General features: G+C 36.4%; 1 protein-coding gene across 1 annotated transcript in view; it reads left to right on the top strand.

The window, feature by feature from the left end:
• gsk3ab (glycogen synthase kinase 3 alpha b) overlaps window positions 1-26,995 on the top strand; it is a 72,277-nt gene that overhangs the window by 35,539 nt on the left and 9,743 nt on the right. The window contains exons 3-8 of the mRNA XM_039773149.1: window positions 827-910; window positions 995-1,105; window positions 3,428-3,558; window positions 3,773-3,977; window positions 4,060-4,155; window positions 26,005-26,191. Of these exons, the coding sequence (XP_039629083.1) occupies window positions 827-910; window positions 995-1,105; window positions 3,428-3,558; window positions 3,773-3,977; window positions 4,060-4,155; window positions 26,005-26,191 (814 nt within the window). The remainder of the gene's footprint in view (window positions 1-826; window positions 911-994; window positions 1,106-3,427; window positions 3,559-3,772; window positions 3,978-4,059; window positions 4,156-26,004; window positions 26,192-26,995) is intronic.

The following is a 26,995-nucleotide window of genomic DNA, read 5'->3' as shown; positions in this document are numbered from 1 at the left end:
AAGTGATCTGCAATGAAGAATTACCAAAAAATAATTCATAAAGTCATGGCTGGGTTCAGAAACCTTTCTAAGCTCTGTTCCTTACCAAAGGGGGAGTTACTGAGTACGGACTTAGTAGACAAATGTCACATTTACTTGTATATTTTTTCAGGTCATCCAATAATTAGTGACTTTAGATTAACATTTTCATAACAATGCCAGTGGTTTAGTTTGATTGATGGATCTGTCATCCACCAACATTTAGACATTCTTAAAAGGTGCATATATTTGTGCAAGGCACCCAACTTGATCTACATGTACTTTTTGCAGCTCTATATTAGGTTTGTTGGACCAGTTTCAGTCTGTACTTTTTGCAGCCAATTACTGTGTTGTTAAAGTAGTCTGTTTGCCTTCACTTCATATTGTACTCTACTGTTATTTTCTTCATCTTCCTGTATGTTTAAGCTTACTGTACATCTATCGTAGGAAAAGCTCTTCTTCAGGCCTATTTCTCCAATTGCTTTCACATTTCAGGGTCTGATTCTGATAGGCATCTTCATGTAAGTACTTTGCATGTTGGCAAAATCAAAGACCTTGCTTCCTGCTAGAGTGAATCTTGGTTTCATATGCCTCAAGCTAATGATGTTAGACATTTTTCTGTCAATTTTATGTTCCTACACATTGCCAGTGAACGTTATATTACAGTCAAGGTGATAAGGTTCTTTACAAGTTCAATGCTTTTCTGTGGGGATTCATCTGCTTTTCCTTAAGCAGATTGAAGATATGTGAGTTGTGTAACAGTTTATTTTGAGTGTTCCAAATTTATTATTATTTTTTTTTTTTTAAGAATCGTGAATTGCAGATTATGAGGAAGCTGGACCACTGTAACATTGTTCGGTTACGCTATTTTTTCTATTCCAGTGGAGAAAAGGTATTGGTATGCTTTTAAACTAGTCCTTTGAAAATACATCATCTTTTATTCTATTATAAAAATGTGTCCCCTGTCTATTTTCAGAAAGATGAGGTGTACTTGAATCTGGTGCTCGACTTTGTTCCAGAAACAGTGTACCGAGTGGCTCGGCACTTTATCAAAGCAAAAACGACCATCCCTGTTATTTATGTCAAGGTAAGACAAGCATTTTGTAGAATATACATTTGGAGAAACCTTGGAGTGTTTTTTGGCATCTCACTTTCTCTCTCTCTCTGTGTGTGTGTGTTTCCATAGTGATGTCAATTACGTTTTTTCTGATATTGTTTTTCTTAAATACGTATTGCTGAAATCATTAGGTATTTTTCTGTTTTTGTTTAGTTTTGACTGATACAATTAATAACTTTAAATTTGTTTTACTGACAGTTAATGAGTAAATGATGTAATCTCATTAGTGAAAAAAATGTGTACTGCGGCATGTCCTGCATGTAACTGTCATCTTTTACTTAGAATATATTATTTATTCATTAATATTTTTCTTCTGTTTGCAATTGAATGTGAGGGGTATTGTAAAGCGTTCATGTTACATTAGCCAATAACAGCATAGAAATGTGTTATTAGACATCAAATATGCTTTGGAATGAAAAATATTTTAAACATGTCTAATATTTGGACTGGAGTGATCTAATAATAGTAGTACTATCAAGAGTATAGTGAGATTCTTATTTGCATCTTCAAACAGCATGCAATACTTTACCACTCTCCAGCACTTGATTAAAAATAATTAAAAAAAAAAAAAAAGTAAAATGCATAATTTTATTTAACATGAGTCAGCTTGCCAAAGCTACTCCTTAACCCTGTTTCCATTGCAATTGTTCAGTTATTTTCAGTTATTCTTAGTATTCCACCAGCATCGGTGCATCCAGCATATGTTTTTGGCCACTCATTAAAAATGTTTGAAGCATACGCTTTTACAATTCAGACTCTCAAGGCATCATTAAGAAAAGAGCCAACATGATAGCAAAAAAAACTGCTCGTATTTTTATAAAAAAAATAATTTACATTAATACTTTGTTCAAATTTTATTTAAATAGTCACAAATTAGTGTTGGTGTTTTAAATAAAATTCAGTTACATTTTTGGCTAAAATACAAAAGATGGGCAAATACTTTATATTTTAGAGGCATTTGTGACTTATTTTTCCTCTAATGTTCTTGGTCACACCCAGATGAGGGAGCAAAAACTATATTCTTTCACTAAAATAATTAAAAAAAATATATAGGTAAAGTCACCATTTACTGACTATGAATATTTTATATATGTATTTTCTCAGTTTGCGTGTCATTCTGCTGATCTTAGAAAAATTCCTGCTTTATGCCTTCCAACTGCCTAATATTCCCAGTATATGTTGCTTCTGTGAGAAGTGAGTCTGTACTCCCTGAAATAACTTGTTAGACGTAATCTCCAATTTGTGTTTTAGTTACACTGCTGTAAATAAACCCACATTTCTTTCCTTTGTTGTGATGTTGTTTAATCACTTTGTGATTATTGGCACTTGCCTTTTATTGTCTGTGTGTTTGAAATATATTGTGTAATCATTCAGAATGATTTCAAATATCTAAGTAGTGGTTGGAAAAATTCAATGTTAATGTATTTGATTTATTGCAAACTTTATACTTAATCAATTAATCAATTAAAATATGCATTGAAAATGTTTTCTGTAGTTTGTTACTCCAGTGTAACTGAATGTCATACCTTTCCTATCTTTCTAATAATTCTTCATATATTACTGAAAACGTTATTAAAGTATAAATTCCAGTTTTTTGAATCATCGGTTTTGGAACAGATGTTTTATTGAGTCTCCTTTACATGTTATAACCACAAGGGAGTGCCCTTGATCACCAAACCTCAGACACAATAATGTCCAAACACAATTCCTTCACACCTTCTTTACAAGAATGCCAGAAATGTACTAATTCACAATTTTCTTGTTGCATCTTCTAGGGTGTAGCCTGCTGATTCCCAACTCTGACACGATTAAGTGAGGCGGCAGGCTTTCTTTTAAACTTGACCAGAAAATTACTTCAAATGTCATGCCCAAGTCATCCAAAGAATTTCTGGGTCATATGGAAACCAAGGCAGTTCTGCCTGGCAGTACCCTCTGGCTACACTCAAAGATCCCAACAGGGCTGTTTTTCTGGACCCTAACTCCCATGGTCATCCTGCAGGTGTCTTAATCAGGTTAAGCCATGAGGAACACTCCCACCTAACATTTGGGGGAATTAACTGCTCCCGGCATGTCTGTTTGTTCAGTCCATCCATTATGGCCTCCTGGTCAGGATGCCCATCCTTCCTAGCACCAACAATGTATTTTTGATTTCATCAAAAACAGGTTTTTTTATACTTCATTTGCTTTATATAGGTTTTGTTCAAAATTAATAGCATCTTTTTGTAGTTTGTAAATTTATAGTTAATTTTATTTTTGATAAACTTTTTAATAACTGATTTTTCTCATTTATAGGTGTATATGTATCAGCTATTCCGAAGTTTAGCATACATTCACTCACAAGGTGTTTGTCATCGGGACATAAAGCCACAGAATCTGCTGGTAGACCCAGAAACAGCCGTCCTTAAGCTATGTGATTTTGGCAGGTGTGTTGCCTTTTTTTTAAATATTTGTGTTTGTTAAGAGAATTATTTATACACTGTTTGAGAACTTTGAAAGAAGAATTACATTTTTAATAAAAGCATATATGATGGTTTAAAATTAGAGAAGTCTTTAAACATCACTAGAGTTTGGCAAGGCATTGTAATTAAGATTAGACATCATAATTTTGTGTTTTTAATTTTATTTATTTTTTTTTAGTGCAAAGCAGCTGGTTCGAGGAGAGCCAAATGTGTCCTATATCTGTTCACGCTATTACCGTGCTCCAGAGCTCATCTTTGGAGCTACAGACTATACTTCTAATATAGATATCTGGTCGGCAGGTTGTGTGCTAGCAGAGTTGCTGCTAGGCCAGCCAATCTTCCCTGGGGACAGTGGAGTGGACCAGCTTGTTGAAATTATTAAGGTAGATATCTATTTTAAACTTTCCTGTTACTAGGGAATGTATAATTTTGAGATAGATATGTAATTTTTTTTTTATTTTACAGGTTTTGGGGACCCCTACAAGAGAGCAGATACGAGAAATGAACCCCAACTATACAGAATTTAAATTTCCACAGATTAAAGCACACCCTTGGACAAAGGTAAGCAGACTAATTAATGCTATTAAACTATTATAATATCTTAGCAGCACTAGGTACAAAAAAAATCTTCCAAATTCAAAAAAAAAAAGATCAACCCCCTTTTTAATAAGTTCATCAGTAAAAAAAAATAAAATATTTAGCCTGCTCTCACTCCTTCATCCAAAAACTAGGGGTTAAAGATGGCTATTCCTGGCAAATTGGAATACTAGTCTATTCCCTGCCAGTACATAACCCTGCAGTTCTTTTATTAACCTTCTGATCTGATCTGAACTGAACTCTCCTGTTTCTGGCGTAAAGACTGGCTTTTATTCCGGGTCAGCCATCACCTAACCCAGGTCTAACACTCCTCGCGCGCCTAGCCTAAATGTTATCTGTGCTGATTGCACCATGAGCTTTGCTGACACTCCACACCACGTCCATCTGTTATGCCCGCAACCATCGTCTGTTGTGTGCCTGTCTGTTACTCCTCAGCACTGCAGCCTCCAAATACCACAGCCTTTCCACTTGTGCACCTGAAGAACAAACCAGTAAGTACGTGTTTTTTTTTTCCTTTTATTACAAGGATGATTCATGCAAACAAACAAATACGGAGCAAAGTACCTTTAAATGACTACATTGGGGGGGCATTTCCTCACAATGCCACAAGAGCAATTACATCAAACAATCATCCGTCAATCCATTTTATAGCCCATGAGAAATAAACGGTTAAAAAAGCTAAATAAATAATACCTGTAAAATCATTCATATGAATTCCCTACTGGACTTGTAAGTTATGTTATATGAGTTGTCTGCAAAATTGAGCAGCTTCAGAAAATAAGAACGTTATGAATTATTACAAATGCAAAAGAAATATGTAGACCACTGCATTATTATGAAAACTGTACTGAATAATTTAATGTGGTTTGATGAGAGAACCGGTATGTGATAAGACAACTCTATTTTTTTGCCCTAATGCCAAAACAATAGTACGTTTTTTGTTTTTCAAACATATGTATAACATTTTTATTCCAGATCTCTTTCCACCTCTATTAAGGCTAATCTTGAAAATATCAATAGACTGTAATTGTAAATCACCCTTTAAAAGATTTTGAAAAATCTTGCTGACATTACTGGTAGAGGTGAGTGATATAGGCAAAAAAATTCTCCATATTTTCCATTATTTTGATAGGAGCAATAATTTTGTGGTGATTCTTGTATTATAAATTAATCTGTGCCCTTTAGTAAATTGGCTGAAATTTAAATTTACAAGAAAATCATTTTTGGGTTTGTTTTATTTTGGTCTTGTAGAGACTTGTTTCTGCCATCCATGCTCTTTACTAAATGTGCTGCTGTGCTGGTCTGTAGCAAGATGACATTAATGACATTTTGTTTAGCCTAATTCATCTCTGAATGTGTAGAAAAGAACGCAAGGTTCTCTACTTCTATATTTTGGATTTTTAAAAATTCAAACAGAACAATGGAATGTCCCAAATGATGGAATTTCAACCAAAAGCTTAATTTCTGTTGAAGGCAAGCACCAGCTCTGCTTTGGCAAGTGAGTTGGCAGCTTCTCTCTTTCCTCAGAGAATTGAGTGTGTGTCATAAACAGTGGCTGTCTTGCCGGAGTCTGGTCACTTGCTGATTGATTATCTGTTTATAATGCTGTTTATCTAATTAAGATATGTGTAACGTAAGTGATAGCATTATATGCAGCTAATTGTAAATTCCACTCTACTAGCGTAGGTTTTAAGAGTTCAAACGGCAATTGAATACTAATAGTACATACACCTCAACCGGGGTATTTCACACACTGGCTTAAAGTTGTATAATACTATGTATTTTATGTAATTAAAGCTTTCATCTCACACAAATTACATATCCATCTCTAAACTTTTCAGAGGTTGATGAATTCATCTCTCTCGATGAGGTGAATTGTTGCCCTGTTTTTGTTTTGCAGTTTAAGTTGTGACACCATTTGTTGTGTTCTAACAGTGTTGGTTATTTTTCTTGTTATTGGGGCATTTTGTGTTAAATGATTCAGCTAATTCTTTCTTAGCAAGTTTTTGTACAGTGAAATTGGATTCCTTTAGAGAACCAGATGACTCTCAAAGCATTTTATAAATTGTTTCAAATGTCCTTCCTGCACTTGTAAATCAAACATTGCTTGCTATTTGTATGATGTGAGATGTTGCTGTAATGTATATGGGGCAAAATATCCTTGTACAATTTTGATACAGACTACATTAATGCAATATAAATAATGTATTTCATTAACACAGTTCACGTTCATACTTTTAACAGTTTTTAAAAGAAACAGAACACAGCATTTAAGTACAAGGTTGGAAAAATGGACAGATGGATGAATGGCAGATAGGCTGTTCAGCCTCAGCAAACTTATAACATTTAGAATATGTGCTATATATGAAATATGTCTGTCAATACAGCTACAAGAAGGAAAAGGTAATTAACTGAATGACCATTGAAATGTGATTGATGTAGTGTTTAGCACCGTAGCTGTACAGTTCTAGAACCATTTTAGGCTAAACTCTAGTGATTTATAGCAACCTTAGCTGGCATAATTTAACCGAAAACCCTCAAGAAAGCAAAAACAAAAAGTCCTGTTGTGTGCTCAGATAAACTCTGTCAAAATGACAGGTAAGAAAGAATTTGTCCCATCATGGAAGCATGGAGGTGTTTAGGAGAAATGGCAGTGGAGTTTTTAACCTGATTGTTTAATGGAATCTTGAAAATGAGAGGATGCCTGAGGAGTGGAGAAGAAGTGTACTGGTGCCGATATTTAAGAGCAAGGGGGATAAAATTGATGAGCCACAGCATGAAGTTATGGGAAAGAGTAGTAGAAGTGAGATGATGATTAGTGAGCAGCAGTATGCTTTCATGCCAAGAAAGAGCACCACAGATGCGATGTTTGCTTTGAGGGTGTTGATGGAGAAGTAGAGAGAAGGCCAGAAAGAGTTGCATTGCGTCTTTGTGTACTTGGAGAAAGCATATGACAGGGTGCCTTGAGAGGAGTTGCGGTATTGTATGAGGAAGTCGGGAGTGTCAGAGAAGTATGCAAGAGTTGTACAGGATATGTACGAGGTAAGTGTGACCTTGGTGAGGTTTGCGGTAGGAGTGACAGATGCATTCAAGGTGGAGGTGGGATTACATCAGGGATTGGCTCTGAGCCCTTTCTTATTTGCAATGGTAATGGACAGGTTGACAGACGAGATTAGACAGGAGTCCCCGTGGACTATGATATTTGCTGATGATCTTGTGATCTGTAGCGATAGTAGGGAGCAGGTTGAGGAGACCTTGGAGAGGTGGAGATATGCTCTAGAGAGGAGAGGAATGAAGGTCAGTTGGAACAAGACAGAATACATGTGTGTAAATGAGAGGGAGGTCAGTGGAATGGTGAGGATGCAAGGAGTAGAAGGTGAAGGTGGTTGAGTTTCAATACTTGGGATGAACAGTACAGAGTAATGGGATTGTGGAAGAGAGGTAAAAAAGAGAGTACAGGCAGGGTGAAATGGGTGGAGAAGAGTGTCAGGTGTGATTTGTGACAGACGGATATCAGCAAGAGTGAAAGGGAAGGTCTACAGGACGGTAGTGAGACCAGCTATGTTATATATGGGTTGGAGACGGTGGCACTGACCAGAAAGCAGGAGACAGAGCTGGAGGTAGCAGAGTTAAGATGCTAAGATTTGCATTGGGTTTGACAAGGATGGATATGATTAGAAATGAGTACATTAGAGGATCAGCTCAAGTTGGACAGTTGGGAGACAAAGTAAGAGAGGCGAGATTTCGCTGGTTTGGACACCAGCAGAGGAGAGATGCTGAGTATATTGGGAGAAAGATGCTAAGTAGTGCTGGGTAGTATACCGGTTCATACCGAAAACTGTTTTTTGTTTTTGTTAAGGTAAGGATTTTTCTTATACCGCAACATCGGTTTAAATTGCCTAAACGACATTCGGAACGTGGCACAGCGGGAAAGTGTTCAAGTGGGAACCTTTCTCACTGCTACACCGCTAAATAGGTAGTGTAGGTATTGCACAGTGAAAATGGACAGAACATTCCAAAACTGAAGCTGTAGGTGACTATAAAGTTGAATATGATGACACAGAAGAACTTTTGCTGAAAAAAAGGAGTCACGTCCATTGCCTGGAGAATACTTTGGTTTTAAAATGTCGGATGTGTACAATTCTGTTCAAATGTGTAAATACTGTTTCTATACTACTCGATAATACTACAAGCCAAGTTGTACTTGTTTTATTTGTTTTCAATACAGTGTAATGTGCTTGGGTACTGTGTCGTAGTGTGACGACATGTTGACTTTATTCCAACATTTCCACTGTAATCTCAACGCATATGACGAGAATAAAGTCGATATGTTGACTTTATTCTCGACATTTCTACTTGATTCTCGCTGTTTATGTCAAGATTAAAGTCAACATGTTGACTGTATTCTCGTAATTTGTCATTAAAGTAGAGCATCGTAAACTAACCTTCATCGTAAAATGAATATTTAGTTTACTAGATTTTCTCAAACCCTGTAATAAGTTATATAGCACATTAAATGCTTTGTGTTAAGTGTTCCCAGAGCTGTGTTAATCGCTACTGCTTCTTAAACTGACTTCCTCTTGAACTAAGAGGAGGCGCAGACAGCACACAGAATACATTAATTTCATGATAGTCCTGCTTCCTGAACATTTACAATGTTAAGATAAATACTTGATATAATCTTCATGATGAAATGCATTAAAGCATGTTTTAATCATGTGGGGGCACGGCGGCGTGGAGGTTGCACTGCTGCTTCGCAGCAGGGGTGTCTCGGGTGTACCCTGCTTTGAATTTGCATGTTTTTCTGGTGGGTTTACTCGACATGCATGCTTCAGTTTCCTTTCAAAGTCATGTAGGATGTGGGGTTTTTGTTATGCTATATTGACCCTGCTAGTGTATGTTTTGCTCGTATTCATTCTGCGATGTGCTGGCGACTTGCTCAGGATTTGCTCCTGCCTTGCACACAATGCTTGCTGGGATGGGCACAACCCTGAATGGATGGCATAATTAAACATGTATAACGAAAATAAGTTCTGAACACTCCGTGGGCTAAGTTTATAACTAGTTTTAATTTCACAAAGACGTTTATCGTGTGGTGATTGGTTATGTGGAGAAAGAAAAAGGAAGGATAGGAACTGGTGTTTTGGTAGTCAGACAGACAGCACGCATGCAATAAAGAAATCCCACTCAGAAAAACATCCCATCGGATTCTGTGTTCGTGTTTCCGACCACCAGATCACAAACCCAACATTTACACAATATTTAAGTTGAACTCCTGTGCGATACCCATTCATACATCCAGATTTTTGGAGCCTTGTTACACCTGCCATAAAGTTCTCTACACTGAACATACACCTGGGGACCTCTTACTGCAAGGGAGCAGCACTACCGCCTCACTCCCATGCATGTTTAATACCTGCTTTAATACCTTTCATCATGAAAATGATATCAAGTATTTATCTTAGCATTCTAAATTTTCAGAGAGCAGGAATATCATGAAGTGAATGGATTCTGTGCGATGATCGTTGCCGGCGCCACCTCTTAGTGCAGAGGAAGTCAGTTTTAGAAGCATAGTGATTAACAACTGGGTCGGGGAACACTAAACACAAAGCATTTAATGTGCTGTATTAACTTATGACGGGGTTTGAGAAAATCTACTAAATTAAACATTGATTTTAGGATGAAGTTTAGTTTACGACATTCTACTTTAATTATAAAATAAACTATGAGAATAATGTGGAAATGCCGACTTTAATCTCGACATAAACGGCAAAAATAAAGTGGAAATGTCGACTTTAATCTTGACATAAGCGTCAAATTTAAAGTGGAACTTTCGAGAGTCAAGTCATAGGTTATTCTTAGCCAGTCTACTGCAGTAATTGCAGTGGAAAATTTGTTAACATCCACTCATGCATGGGAAAAAAATACCGTCGAATACCGTGAAAATTTACAAAAATACTGTGATATAGAATTTTGGTCATACCGCCCACACCTAATGCTAAGGATAGAGCTGCCAGGCAAGAGAAAAAGAGGAAGGCCTAAGAGAAGGTTTATGGATGTGGTGAGAGAGGAAATGCAGGTGATGGGTGTAACAGAACAAGATACAGAGAACAGAAAGATATGGAAGAAGATGATCCGCTGTGGCGACCCGTAATGGGAGTGGCCGAAGGATGAAGATGGGATCTATCTGTGACAGAAGACCAAACCAATCAAATAAATGTGATATAAGTCAAAACAATTGCAATGTTCAGCAAACTAAATAGTTTTAACTGGCAGTAGTAATATATAGTAGTATAACTTATGCGAGAACAGAATAGAATAACAAGAGGATGGACTCTACCTAGTACTATACATAGACCAAGCACCATTCTTGGAGCAATTCTACTACAATGACCTTTTAAAATGAGATCTCATGCTGCACACCTCCCCAGGGGCGTCATGCATAATGCCATGCATAGAATTCACACTATAACATGATGTAAGCACAAAAGTGGAAATGTGCCTACGCACAAAAAAATCCAGATGCATAAATCTATGCAAACGTCAGCTTCCACGTTCCTCCGCTACATAAATCCAAGTCAGCGTGAAAATTAACGCACGTGCACGCGCCTGATGCCCCACCCCAACTCCTCCCAGAATTACGCCTCTTCGAATATGCAAATCAATATAAATAGCCCTTAAGCTCAGTGTTCTGTGAAAAGGCAATGGCTAAAGTATGAGGGAGAATAGAAGTTCAGCGAATACCAAGTGGAGGCAAAGAAAAACGTACTATTTGTTGGTTTAAACAGTGGTATAAACAACAAAAGGAAGTTGATCGAGTGACATAGCGTGTCGGAGAAACTCGAAAGCACAAGTTCACAAAGTCGCATAGTTCCCGAAATAAAAAAAGAAGTTGTCAAATATCAAAGTTACCATGAAAAGACGAGTCGTAGCCCACCGTCTGAGTGTCATATGAAAGCTTATTAGGGTACAGAGAAAAAAAAAGGCACACAGTGGGGAAAAAAGCACGAAATGTCAACTTTAATCTCGAAATTTCCACTTTAATCACAGAGTTTATTTTGTCATTAAAGTAGAACATCATAAACTTCATAAAATTAGTTAGAAACTAGTAAATTAAACAAAGTAGCACGTTAAATGCTTTGTTTTGTATTTGATCTTCTATGTGTGTGAATCACTATGTGCTTCCGGGCTTTCTCCACCTCCAACAGGACACAGAATCCATTACATTCGTGATATTACAGCTCTCTGAATAATTAAAATACTGAGATGTATACGTGATATCATTTTCATGATGATGGGCGTTAAAAGCATGTTATTAAACATGGGAACACGGTGGCGCAGTGATTGTTCATGTCTCAAGCAAGATGCTTGCTGTGCCATGCGCAATCTTTGATGAAGTACTTTATTGTAGCAGTACCGTCTCCTTCAAACGTACTAACTTCCAAATTCCTGTCCTTACTTTTCTTTCTCCCAATACCCAATTGCCATACAATCAGCTCTGTAATAGATGTTAAGCCATCTGTAAGCTTAGAACGCCAATTCTTCAAAATTTTTAAGGAACATTGAAATATCTTCATAGTACGTGTTTAATTATTCTATCCATCTATATTTCCAGTGTCGCAGCAGCACCATCAAGAATACAGCGCGAGGCAGGAACAATCTGTGAATGGAGTGCCAGTGGCTCGCTAGCGCTGCAGCACCGTGTCCTCACATGTTTAATTATTAACAGTATAGATTATTTAAATAAAGTTTTATCTGTATAATATAATAAACATATTTTGCTGCATTTCATCTTAAAAATAATATTGTCATCATATGTAAATACGTGCTTTATAAAGTGGCTCCGGTTTTGCAATATTATAACTGTAGTGCAGGTTTACAGTGAGGTGATTGTACTTATAAGTACAAACAGTTCTACAAGGAGCACTTGATGGACTGATTGAGTGCGTTTAGAGTTCTTGGGATGAAACTGTTTCTGAACTGCGAGGAAAGGCTCTGAAGCGTTTGCTATATGAGAGTAGTTCAATAGACAGCATGTCTGAGGCAGCGTATGCTTGATGCTGTATACTGATAATTCTCTTTTCGATCAGCTGCTGTACAGCTGTGATTCACACTCAGATACAGTGATATAAATACTCTGAATGGTACAGTGAGAGTAATATGGAAAAAGATGATCCAATGCAACGGGAGCTGCTGAAAGAAGAAGACAAAGGTGCAGTGAGAGTAACAACGCTGAAGCAGTTATGGTATTTGGAAAGGTTGACCATTCTGTGGACTATTATATTGTTACAGGTTAATTACAATCAGATGCATTAACCTAATAAACAATATCCGGTTAATTTCAGTGTATTTATAAAGCTGCGTCAGGGATGTGGATCTAAAAAAAAGAAAGGGTAACCACAAGGGAACAGAAGCACTGCTTTGACGCTGGGTGCCACCAGTCTGCAAAACCGAGCACAGAACTTGCGTACGACAGGGTATGAGCTACCACGGAAATGTGTGTGGCTTTACGCCAAGTTTAGGTTTTATACATCGTGATTTGAATGTGGAAATGTTCTTACGCAACATTTTTGTGCGTACGCACCATTTATACATGAGGCCCCAGGTGTGGGTTTTTGCATAATAAATTATTATTACAAGATATTGGTTGAATCAACAAACTCTACAAGAATTAAATGAACTGTACCACAGCCCCAGGCAATTAAACAGCACAAACCATTTGAACAGTTTCCAAATGTGAAAAACAAACCCAGAAGTTAAATAAACGTTACTGGTTGTAACAGTTAACCTAGGCTTCAGGATTACTCTCTCTTTTTTGAACAATGGTAGTTTTGATGGTATTGTTTGACATTATGTTCCAGATATTAATTTTCCAGTCTGTTGTACAGAATTTGTTTCATGGTTGTGAACTTCATGCTCTGCAACTTTTGCAAATGTGCAGTGTTTTCCTCAAATCCTGTAAATTACTGTAGTCTGACAGATTACATATTAGTTAGTGACTGCTTGTGTAATTTTAGCATTCTCAGTATGTGCAATTTTTGGTCAATCAATCAATCAATCAACATTTATTTATATAGCACATATTCATACAAAAAAATGTAGCTCAAAGTGCTTTACAAAATGAATAGAGAAATAGAACACACAATAAAAGATAAACATAAGTCAACATTAATTAACATAGAATAAGTAAGGTCCGATGGCCAGGGTGGACAGAAAAAACAAAAAAAACTCCAAAGGCTGGAGAAAAAAATAAAATCTGTAGTGGTTCCAGACCAAGAGACCGCCCAGTCCCCTCTGGGCAATCTACTTAACATAAATCAAACAGTCCTCTTTGTATTTAGCGTTTTCATCGAAGGACCTGATGATGATGGTCACGTAGACTTCTGGCTTTCAGTCCATCAATGTTGGTGCATCAGGATGCTTTGAGTAGGGTGGTGGCGCAGGCCGCCACCACAAAGAAACCGGAAAAAGAAACAGAAGAGAGAGTAGGGGTCAGTACGGATTTTAGAGCCACCATGAATAGTTATTATGATGAATTGAACATACAGAGTATCAGGATTAAGTTAAAGTGAAGTTATAAAAAGGCCATGTTAAAGTAATGTGTTTTCAGCAGTGTTTTAAAGTGCTCTACTGTATTTGCCTGGCGAATTCCTATTGGCAGGCTATTCCAGATTTTGGGTGCATAACAGCAGAAGGCCGCCTCACCACTTCTTTTAAGTTTAGCTTTTGGAATTATAAGGAGACACTCATTTGAAGATCTAAGGTTACGATTTGGAATATAACGTGTCAGGCATTCCGATATATAAGATGGAGCGAGATTATTTAAGGCTTTATAAACCATAAGCAGTATTTTAAAGTCAATCCTGAATGACACAGGTAACCAGTGTAGTGACATCAAAACTGGAGAAATGTGTTCGGATTTTCTTTTCCCAGTTAGGATTCTAGCAGCTGCATTCTGCACTCGTTGCAAATGATTTATGTCTTTTTTGGGTAGTCCTGAGAGCAGTGCGTTACAGTAATCTAGTCTACTGAAAACAAAAGCGTGAATTAATTTCTCAGCATCTTTCAATGATATAAGAGGTCTAACTTTAGCTATGTTTCTTAAGTGAAAAAATGCTGTCCTAGTGGTCTGATGAATATGCGATTTAAAATTCAGATTACAGTCAACGGTTACCCCTAAATTTTTTACTTCCGTCTTAACTTGTAATCCTAGTGCATTAAGTTTATTTCTGATAACCTCGCTGAATCCATTGGTGATGATCTTGCTGCATAGATATTTGTTATTGAAGATGCTCAAAACCAAGCAGTATATTTACGTTTTGTGTTTAAATAAAGTTTTATAAACCTATTACAATATTTATTGTTTATCGCCATTATAGGCCATAATTTATGATGTGTCATAAATTATGATAATAACTGTGGTAGTTAATTTTTCTGTTATCTTGACAATCCAAATGTTACCTAGGGTCACCCTTTTTGCAGCCCCTGTGTGAGGATACATTTTTGGCTTTCAAGGTTGTCTGCTACACTTGTGCTTAATCATTTTATTTTTAGCTGTTTTAGAACAGTGGTTTTTCAACCTGTATTACTTCAAGGTCTGTATATCACATGAATATGTGAAAGCCCCCGAACTACACAGGGAATGGTATTTTCCATCTTGTACTGTTGCTACAGTCTTACTAGCGATGCTTGCTTTTTGAACTTACAAAAGCATATTTCCTGCTAGTGCTGTTACTCTGCTTGTTTTTTTAAAGCATAATAGAAAATTAATAGGCCATAAAGAATCAACCTATAATTTTTGTAACTAAATTTATTTTTTTATTGTTGTTTGAATGTCTTAATTATAACATAAATTCCTTAGCCATTTTAGGGGTAATATCTAGCAATTACCAAAATACAGAAAGCTACTACAGATATTTTGATAACAAGAGAAGCTGCTAACCACTTACTTGGTTTATATGTTTTTGTTTTAATAATAAAATGATTACCTATTTCTGAAAATAAGTGTAACTATTAAAATGCAAAATTAATGATTACTTATTTCTGAAAATAAGTGTTAAGTATTAAAATGCAAAATTATTTGTGTCGGGCGTGTTTTTCGTAGCTGAAGCTACTTTGTTAGCCTGTAGACTGGAACAGTCCCACCAGTGTTAACGAAAGTTAGCACAAGCTGAAATACAAATGCATTTTCCATGTACAACTTCATTATTGTATGTGGAGAGAAAAGATAAAAGTATCATGTAGGACTGTGGTAGCAGTCAGTTAAACAGCTGAAGGCTTGGTAGCACTGACACAAGTGTATCTTCAAAAAACTGAGTGACTACAGTGCCATATTAGATTGTCATAAGTCTTTGAGATCTTTGCCATCTTTCCAAAAAAAAAAGTTTTTTTTGCAGTGTGGATTGTCACCTTCTTTTCACTTTTTCTTGTTTGGGTCATTACAAGCAGTCTGTTGCCATTCTAACTGTAGGTTAGTAGCTGTAGTGCGCTGTGATGCACAGAAAAATATGAGCAACAACTAAATCCAGAATTGCTGTGAGTAAGTGGGGAGTCCATTTGATCTCTGCCTGGACTGGAGACGCATTTTAATGCCACGTGTAAAGATAATCCAGCTAAACTTTACATGGAAACAGTCCACATATTGTAGTGACCTCTTCATAGGTAGAGGAAAAGAAGACATGCAAGTCTTCGAATGTAGTCAACCAATGTATTAGAATGTGAGGGAAGTAAGGACTGAGTAGGAAAAGAACAGGTTAAAAGAAATAATGTTGTGAACTGTACATTCTCCCCCATTTTGGTGGAGGCCTTAACTGAGTGGTAGCTAAAGGCAGCCACCGCTCTAAGATTTTCTTAGGTTTAGACATGCCACTTAATCCTCTGCTTCTATTACTGCCTTTCATCTCCAGGTATAGCTACACCCAGACTCAACCACTGTCTTTTTCTGATTCTACATCCTTTCCTCCTTCCACACCACAGTTACACCACCCTGTAATGCTGAGCTTTTTGCACCCCACCCATCACTCCTGCTTTTTTTTTTATTGGGCGGGGTAGCTGGCAAGCCCCAGCCAAGCGAAGCCTTAGCACAATGCTGCATTAACCATGTATGCATTGCACGCAATAGCATAGCTGAGACAGTACGGTATGAGATGCACTTTAAAGTGGGTCTTTGAGGTAATAGACATTGCACACCATAAGTAACATGCTTTGATTATCGATGAAGTGGTCCACTTTAAACACTTCAATTTGACACCCGTGCTGTAGCAGAATATTTAATGATTTTAAATATTTTGCTGTTATTTTATAGTTGTTTTCAGTTATCTTGTAGTCCCCTGCAAGTTTACCCCCCACCCATCCCAGGTGCAAAAATATCTTGCACACGCAACCAATTGTTTTGCAAAATAATTCTTTTTTTCATAGAAATTGTTTTTCGTCTGATATAGGAATAATCATTACTGGAATAAAAGTGCCACATAAATTGCATTTTAAGTTGTTCTATAGTGTGACATGTATAAAGCAGTTTACAAATAGCCTTCAACTTTTATCCTGCTGTATTTATGTGCTGTTCTAGGCATAAAGTAATGAGGATACAATTACTATAAATGAAGAGTGATTGTCTTAATTTTAGATTACATTATGTAGTTTATACTTTATATATTCATGGGTTTTACCCCAGCTACTCCAGCCCTCCACATCCCATATACAGTCAAAGTAAAATGTATGTGAACCCTTTGGAATTATCTGATTTACTGCATGAATTAGTCATAAAAAGTGATCTGATCTTCATCTAAGTCACAGGTACTGATATACACAATGAGCTTAAGCCAATGACACACTTTCGTGTCTTTATTTTACAAACGCATTCAACGCTCACAATGGTAGTGGAAAAAGTAAGAGAACCTTGGGATTTAATAACTGGGTGACCCCCCTTTGGCAGCAATGACCTCAACCAGGCGCTTCCTGTAACTGCAGATCAGACCTGCACATTGTGCGGGAGGAATTTTAGCCCATTGTTCCCTGCAGAACTGCCTTAAGTCTTCCATACTCCTTGGTTGTCTTCTGTGTATGGTTCTCTTCAAGTCATTCCACAGCATCTCAGTAGGATTGAGATCTGGGCTCTGAATGGGTTGCTCCAAAAAGTGGAGTTTGGTCTTCTAAAGCCATTGGTGCTGAGGATTTGCTGCGAGTCATTTTCCTGTTGCATCACTCAGCCTCTTCTGAGCTTAAGTTGATGGACAGACACCCTCACATTATCCTGGAGAGAATGTTGATAAACTTGTGAGTTAATTTTCTCCTCAATGATGGCAAGCTGTCCAGGCCCTGATGCAGCAAAGCAGGCCCAAATCATGATGTTCCCTCCACCATACTTTACTGTAGGGATGATGTTTTGATGTTGATATGCAGTGCCCTTTTTATACCAAATGAGGTTCTGCTTGTGCCTCCCATATAGTTCAATTTTGGTCTCATCACTCTACAAAACATTTTCCCAGTACTGTTGTGGAGTGTCCAAGTGCTCTTTTGCAAACTTCAGGTGTTCAGCAATGTTCTTTTTTTGATAGCAGTGGCTTCTTTCTTGGTGTCCTGCCATGGACTTTCTTGTTCAATGTTTTGCGTATAGTTGACTCATGAATTGAGATGTTAGCCAGTTCTAATGACTTCTTCAACTCCTTTGCTGTCACTCTAGGGTTCTTCTTTACCTCATTGCTGACTTGTACGTTGTACTCTTGGGATCATCTTGGTAGGGCACCCACTTCTAGGCTGAGTAGCCACAATACCAAATTGTTTCCATTTATAAACAACTTGCCTAACAGTAGACTGATGAATACTTGTCTAAAATCTTTAAGATTACTTTTTATATAACCATTTCCAGCCTTATGTAGATTAACAATTCTCAATCGTAACTCTTCAGATAGCTCTATTGTGCGAAGCATGATTCCCATCTGGATATATGCTTCTTGTCAAAAGCTCAAACTTTATAGTGTTTTTTTTATCAATCAAACTAATTCTAGGCCAAACCTCTGAACTCGTTTCATTAAATGGACTCCAGGTGTGCTAAATTCTGACTGCAATGAGCTTTTTAAAAAGTCATTATCTTAGGGTTCACTTACTTTTTCCAACCTTCAGTTTCACAGTTCGAATGATTTATTCAATATGGTCAAAAGTTCTCTGAAAATCTGTGTATCTTTAGTTATAGGAGACTGTGTTTGTTCATTATTTTGACTGACATGATGATATGACCATGTTTTATATGTGAATTAGACATAAATATAGATTATTCCTAGGAGTTCACATACTTTTTACTTTGACTGTATGTGTGTTTGCAAATTAGCAACTCTAAATTTGCCTAATGTGTTTATGATTGGGCATTGCAAAATATTGGCATGTAGTCCATGGTAGACTTCATCCACATGCTCAGTGCTGCAGAGATATTGAGTCAAACCTTAATTGGATTAGTGGTTTTGAAAATGTTAAAGCACTTTGATGTGCTCCTGTGTTCCACTTTGTTAAACAGAGTGGGTTTTCAGATTATTGTGCCTGGTGATAGATATGGCATCCTATTGTCTACAGTTTTTGTTCTGCTTTGATGATGATTTTCAGAAATAGTTGAAAATGTAACAACTTTTGATCATCCAAGGTTTCCTCATCTTGCATGTATTTTTTTTTACAGAAAAAAATGTAAATATGACAGTATAAAAGGCACACCCTTTCCTAATATTTTGCACAGCCATTAGCACTATTAATAATAATTTCTTCACCACCTTATCTAGTTCAATTACGTTTTCTGCCATGTTCTCAGAGCATAGCTTCACAAACCATGTGGACTCCTTGTCAAATATGAGCAAAACACAGCTAATTGCAATTAATGTTTCAGTGCATTTAAGTAGTATCGCTAACATAACCTGTTTATTCCAGTGATTGAATGCCTTCACCTTTCATTGCAATATAGACCCAAAACCCATGTTTGTACAGTTGCCACTGCAGATTTGTGAACGTGACATTCATAGGCTTGGTTATTTACAAGTGGTCATAAACAAGTGAAAATATTTTTGGAGATTGCGGAAAGATCGCGGAAGCTTGCAGATGATGCACAAGCCAAAAATATATAAACAATACTGACAATAATTTGTATAAAATAAAAATAATAATGTTAATGGTTATTTTTGGTTTAAAAAAAAAAAAATAGAACAGTGGAATGTACGCCAGCTACCTTCCACTTCACTGCTCCCTTAGTTATTTAGTAGATCCAGACATCTCCTTCAGTTTCACAGTTATTAAATTAAACCACAAAAGTAATCTACTGTGACATGCTTTGCCACCGTTAGGGGAGGCTCTAAGTATTATTCGCGAATGTTCTCTTTCACATGAGTCAACTGCCCCCTAACCCTCTTGGGGTAACTTTTACATTTAATGACCACACAAAACCTAATAACCCATTGAGTTTTATTATGACCACTAGCTATAGTGACTGGTTTCAATTAATAAAAGCTTTTTGTATGCCTTTGCTTCCCAATTAAATATTCACATTAATGTACTATAAAACTATAGAGCAACAGAAAAAGTATTCAATTTGGTGTAGATTACAGAATTACTATAAAAAATCTTATTTTTTAAATGAAATTATAATTTAATTTGCACACTTTATTTTAAAATATTTTCTCATATTTCTTTTCTAAAAAAAATCTTTTGACTGAAGACGTTTATTTCATATACTCTTCATTAAAAAAACAAAATGCTTTTGAAATGTCAGTTTTTTATCCCCTAGTATATTTTCTGACTTTCTCTGATCAAAATTAATATCTGCAATCAAGTGCTGTCTGCTCTCTTGGTGTGTGCAACTTAACAGGAACTGCTTAGCTGGTGTTTAAGGTTTGGCCATGAGCAGAGCACAGCTGTACTAATGATTTTTGTTATACATTTAGATCTTAGAAATTCTTGCAGTTACACAAATTATAACCAGTGATCTTGTATACCAAATATTAGCAGCATAATTTTTAAGAGTTTATAATGTTAATTTGTTTACTGTTTTACTGCCTGCTCCTTCATGAATGCTATTTCACTATTTAGGAGAAAAAAATAGCATCTTGCAGTCTGTGGTCCAGACATTTGGTTTCAAACTTGCTGGAACACTGTGGCAGTGTGCACATGCTGAACAGATTTTAGCAAGTCTGTAGACATAATTTTATGCTTTTTTTCTCCTTCTAAACTTGGCTTTTAGCTTATTCATGCTGTGGTGTGCATGCCGTGATTGCTAGCTTTCATTTCATTGCACATCATACTCGGTTATATTACTTACTCAATTATTAATCCAACTTGCATATGTTTGAGATACGGGAGGATGTTGGAGTACCTTGAGAAGAAGGGAATTAAAAAAAAAATGCACAGCAGTATCCTTCCTGATCTCCCTGGTGTACAAGTCCTTGGCTTAGCAATCTTAATAAAAAGGTCTCAGTTTCTGTGATGGGGCTCCTTTTCAGAAATGCGGCCTCTGTGACTGATCAGATTAGTTGATTGATCCCAGAACAAGTAACATCACTGAGAGATCTCTTGGAGGCACCAGTTTGACACCCAAGTTCAAACAAAACTGATGGACAGAACTTTGCGCTATTTGTCTACTAAAGGATGGACTTATCTACATCCAAGAAACAAATGACAAAGCCCAGATCTGCTCTATTCTAATCGCGCTCACTGTACCCTATCTGGCTGTAACTTTAGCTCATTTGTGCATGGAGCACAGTTATGCTGGAATGGAAATTGCCTTCTCCAAACTGTGGTAGTAACATTGAAAACACAAAATTGTCTAAAATGTTTTTGTTGTTCTGTGGCATTAACAGTACTCTTTACTGGAACAACACAGCCTAGCCCAAACCCTGAAAAACAACCCCAGAATTTTAAAGTGGGCAATACTCAGTCTTCTTGCATTAGCCAAACCTCGATTCTTGCATCAGACTGCTGGATAGTGAAGTGTGATTCATCAGTCCAGAAAACAAGTATCCACTGCTCCATAGCCCAATGGTGGTATGCTTTACGCTGTACCAGTTGACACTTAGTATGGTACATTATAATTTTAAGATTGTGTGCAGCTGCTTGGCTTTGGAAACCCATGTCGTGAAGGTCCTGATGTGCATTTCTTGTCCTAATGTTAATTTCAGATGCAGTTTGGACTTTTGTTGTGAGTGATGCAACAGAGGGGTAGGTGTTCTCTGCACTATGTGCTTTAGTACTCGGTGACCCTTCTCTGTGAGTTTACATGGTGTGCCACATCATGACTGAGCTATTATTGCTCTTTGAAGGATCCACTGCATAATAACAGTGCTTACAGTCGACTGGAGCAGATCTAGCATTGTTACTTGTGGAAAAGATAATGTCCTATGGTTGTGACATGATTTAAGTTACAGCGCTCTTTAGTACGACCCATTCTACTACTGATGTTTGTCAATGGAGATGGAATGGCTGTGTGATTAATTTTATACACCTGTTAATGATGGGTGCAGCTAAAACTCATGAACTAATTAATTTGAAGGGGTGTCTACAGACCTGGCCAAATAGTGTAGATGCACTAGTAACTTGTTTATGAGCAAAAGGAAGAGGTGCAAAGGTTGGAATTAATCTAATCTGAAATTGCAGACTTAATCTATGGAGATATGCAGAAAGTCAAACTCAGGCAGTTAAGTAGTTTTTGTTGCCTGCTTGCTGCACCATTTGTTTGATTTGAATTTTAAACATATCACCCTATTGGTGGGAATTATCAAAATAATTGCATATCACTTGTGTTCAGTTATCTTGTGCCATATATGTCGAGTGTTTATCACAAATCTAAACACATGAAACTGATAGACATCTGTTTTAAGCCTTTTGCAGTTGGTCCTGCAAAATGGGTAAGCACTACTTCACATTTTTTGATTGCAGTAGTCTTTTATCTAATTGATTCTTAAACTGTCAAAACTACTTTCAAATGCATCCACAGTCAACATGTCAATTATGTTGAAAACTTGTATTTTTCTTGTTACCTTACTGAATAGTGGAAGTGAATCCTTCTGCTAGTTGGAAGATTGAAAGTCCCTTTAAGCTAGTAATGTTGAGAAATTAAGCAAAACTGGATTTAATGTTGAATGGTCCAGGTTATAAAGCAAATTCAAAGCAATTTAGTGATAAACTGTGACTTCCATCAGATTATAATTTTATTCATGCTAAATGCCTGAATGTTTCACCCTGCTTTATTAGAGTGAAATGACAGCTTTTTTAATCCTCTCCTTGATTTGATGATCAGTATCTTTGTGACATCTAGATGTAAAAGTTAGAATTTTTAAAAAGTTTGAAAGTATTGTTTTATACTGTATACACTTGTCATCGCTTACATTTCCTGAGTAGATAATAAAACTGAAGGCTGTGTAGCATTGCAGTATTTTTCAAAATAATAATTGGCACACTGAGAAGAAGGTAAGATTTTTTTTTTGGCCAGTTAATGTACGCTGAAGTTTTCATTACTACATATTTTGTTACATAAAATTCTCTATGTATTTAAGTCAACTATTATTCTTCCATTTGGTTTTTAAGCTGCTACAGGTAAGAGTGAGCTTGATATGAAATTTGTAAGCATTGTCATATGAAAATAAAGTATTCTGTTTCATTGTGAACTTGGACTGCCATTCATTTTCAAATTTTATTTGTATTGAAATCATAGTTTAAATTAAATTGGAATTAAATTTTTTGAATGTTTCCAGTGAGCATCACACATGGCAGTGGATATAGAATGCAACATTGCAGGATTTTCATTGTGCCACTTAATCCTCAAATGTATCTTTTGAGGAACTGCCTGTTTATTATTTACTTTTGATGGCTTTATATTCTCTTGACCTCAAAGAACTAATGACCTTTTCATTTTCCAATAGAAAAGTCCCAATATGGCTTGACCCTTGTTTTAGCTGAAATATTTTTACTGTCTAACATTAAACTTTCACCTCTAACTCAACAGAGCACCAGTGGAGCTGAAGTTTAGATTCTAAGCATATAAATGTTGATATTATCAGAGTACATGGTGGAGAAGCGTATACTTTACCCTGTGGGTCTCTCTCTTTAATTGTTGCACACAGTGAGTTTCACAAAACTAAACATTAAATTGCTTGACATATTCATCTGCAGTGTTCACACATGTCCTGTTGGGTACATTGTTCCAGCCCTCAAATCCCCATCCATGTCTGTTAAAGTGGGCTTGCATGTGAAGTATATGACGTATAAAGCTCCATGAGCAAAAAAAACACCACCACTACCTGGTTGAGGCTCTGTGCAGCCACCTGTGATGCTCAGATGAAGACTGGTTCCCTAGCCATCCACAACACGTACTGCATTGAATCCTCTGGGACGAAGCCTGGAAGCAGGGAGGTATTAGTTGAGAACATTTGTGTTAGGTAGATTGCCCGGTGGGGGCTTTGTGGTCTTTTGACTTTGGAACTCTTGCAGATTTTGTTTTTCTCTCCAGCATTAATAAAGGTTTTTTTCCAACCGCCCAGCCATCTGACCTTGTCATTGCACTTCTCTTTAGAGACTTAGATTATGATGATTTATATAAGGACTCAGCTTTTCTACTAATTACATATATATGTGTGTGTTGTTGAAGCTTGTGTTGATATATTTTTATTGCTTCATTTTTTGCCTAATTTAACTTGTTCTTTTTGTTTGTAACTATTTCTTTGACATCTCTTAAAACATTTTGAGCTACATTACTTGTATGAAAATGTTCTATGTAGTAGTGTTGTTGTTTAACAACAGTCAAATTTGGAAAAGGCAACAACAGCATATATTACATAATCTGATCACAAAATGGAAAAAAATGCAGTTTTTTTTTAATCTTGCCCCAAGTGAATTATGTCATGGAGGTTCTGTAAATTATCACGTGAAGTACACACAAAGTGTCCAAGGGGTAGGACTCCCTTTTTTATCTTTTGTGCAAATCTTAGAGGCAAGGTTCTGGAAACATACCATAGGGAGTTCATAGTACTCAAATAGCACCAGGCAATTCCTGAAGTGCTATAAATCTCCCAGTTCACATAATCCCAACACCACAACATTGGAGATTTTCAGATTTGAGGACTGGGCAGGCCATTGGAGTAAACAGAAGTCACTGTTATGTTTTTGACAATTTTTCTTTCATAACATAATTTCAAGCTGTGTCATTTAAATTAGGGGTCCCCAACTCCGGTTCTGGAACACTACAGTGGCTGTAGGTTTTCATTCTAACCCTTTTCTTTTAATTGACTTGTTTTTATAAGATTTGTTCCCCTGAATTTCTTCACCATTCCTTTCCTTTCTTTCCTTAAAAGGCACCCAAATGGAAATGAAATGTGAAATGAGCGAGCCAAGATAAGACCAACTAAGTCAGGGCCTCAAACTCCAACCAGTTGCTTAATTAGATGCTGAGACTTGTCATTAATTAAACCATTTGTTTAATTCCATGGTTTGTTGTTGCTTTCATTCTGCGATTGTATTCATTTCCGAAATTCTTGATTTGCTGTTTTCTAAAAACACTTAAAATATTTTGGGGACCTGAGCAGATCAACATTCCTGAGACCTTCATCTTTCTTTATTTTCAGATATTGTATGAAGACACAATTTGCTGGTCATGTTTTGGCATATTTTGTATCTCATTATTGTTTGGCAGCTAATTAAGGATAAAGCAGTCTGAATCTTCAAGAGCAAGTCAATTAAAATTAATTTTAAAAAAAAAGTTACAGTAATTAGAAATAAAAATAGATCACTAAGTAAGAAAAGGGTTAGAGTTAGCCACTGTGGTCCTCCAGGACCAGAGTTGAGGTCCCCTGATTTAAATGACCCTCTGTTGGCGTGGTGCTCCAAATATGTGGCAAAAAAAATACACCATTACACTCCACCAGCAGCTTGTACTGTATGTACCATTGACACAAGTCAGAATAGATCCATGCATGTTTGTTGTTTACTCTAAATTCTGACCTTACCACTTGTTTGTCTCTGCAGAAAATTTTTAAAACTCATTCCAGGCAAACATTTATTATTCTTCACTTATACAATTTTGGTGATCACGTGTACATTGTAGGTTCATCTCCCTGTTTTGTAACTTGCAGCAATGGAATCCAGCATATTTTTCTGCTCCTGCAGCTCATCTATACACCAGTATTTGAGCATTTGTAGTCTTTGAATTAATTTGAAAAAGATGCAAGTTGCATTGCAATCAATATCAGCACGCTCTATAAAACATGTATGCAGCAAATAATAATGCTGTTTTGCTACGTTTCTTAAATTAAGGGGAATAGTCTTGATTATTTATTGACTTAAAGGTATAATGAAACACATGCTGTATGTGATATAATAGATCTTTTTTTTTTTTTTTTTAAATTAGCAGCAAAATGGATACACAAGTAGTATTTTGTGGTGGTGTTCCACACTCAATTCAGCCCATGGTTACCAAGTGAATGGTATTTAAATGTTTTGCTATTGTATGTTCACCAAGTGCTTAGTTTATGTCCTGCAGTGTAAAAACGTACTGTTTTGTAAATGATTGACTATGATTTCTTCATTAAGATTTTGCATGTGACTTTGTGTACCTGGATGGTCTGTTGCCCTTATTTACTTGTGTTCATTGCTTCTGAGTTTGAACCTCATGTTCTTGACAAATCAAGGTCTAAAACTTGACATACTGATACTGTTTCATTTTTGTAGAGAAATCTAATTTGTTTTTTTAACACATTCTTCAGTGTTTGCTGATTTTCCTAGCTTGCCAAGTCTTGAATAGAATTTTTGAGAATATTTCAGTCCAGTTCAAATCTGACATGTTTTCATATACAGGTATTTAAGCCTCGAACTCCACCAGAAGCCATTGCACTGTGTTCACGTCTGTTGGAGTACACGCCTGTTACTCGTCTCTCACCTCTTGAAGCCTGTGCACATTCATTCTTTGATGACCTGAGGGAACCAATGGCCCGGTTGCCTAATGGTAGAGAGCTACCTAATCTGTTCAACTTCAGTCCTGTTGGTGAGTATACTTTTTCACTTTATAATACTCAATATTTCATCATCTTCATTGAAAGCATTAATACCCTGGTGTAGCTGTCTATTCCAGGTTTTCAAAATTTAGCTTCTACTAAGTTGGCAAAGCAGGACCCAGTCCAATTCATACATAAAACGCGACAGTCCTGTAAAGTTTGTTTTAAAAACTATAGAGAAAATTCAAAAAAAACAAATTGCAAAAAAACTCTGGAGAAAGTTGTTTAACACACAAATAATAAAGGGAAAAAAGTTTCTTCTATGTTGTTGTACACTTTGTCATGTTACGTCTCAATTATTTTCCATTCTTAAAGTTAAAATTCTTTTGTATAGCATATTCTAATAAATTTATAGTAGCAAGGTATAGATTAGTTAAGTGACATTACATAACACTACCTTTTGCCCTCCATGCCCTGTCAGCTGCAAGGCAAAGCAAAAACAGAAAAGGCTTTGCTCAGAATGACAAGAAAATAAGTTAGAATAATCCATTAACATGTTAGCTAGTAGGGGCTGAGATAAGATCTTCCATTGTCTGTTTATTCTGTGTAGTAATACAAAGCCAAACATTTTTACATAACTGGATAAATACATTAATTAATTTAACATAGCATTAACTTAATAGAATGTCTCTTACATAAAGCTGTTTTTCTTTTCTTGGTTTCTAATCCATGGATATTTGTATTATATTCTTAACTGCCTATCTGATTTTTTTCATTTTTCATTCCAGTTGAGTGAGACATTATACAGCTTTACGTCCTTTACTTATTTATCTGTTCCAATGCACTCAGGACCT

This window comes from Polypterus senegalus, chromosome 12 (assembly GCF_016835505.1).
Source record: "Polypterus senegalus isolate Bchr_013 chromosome 12, ASM1683550v1, whole genome shotgun sequence".
Taxonomy (NCBI): domain Eukaryota; kingdom Metazoa; phylum Chordata; class Cladistia; order Polypteriformes; family Polypteridae; genus Polypterus; species Polypterus senegalus.
Note: the sequence above shows the minus strand (reverse complement) of the source record. Positions and strands in the feature narration are given on the sequence as shown.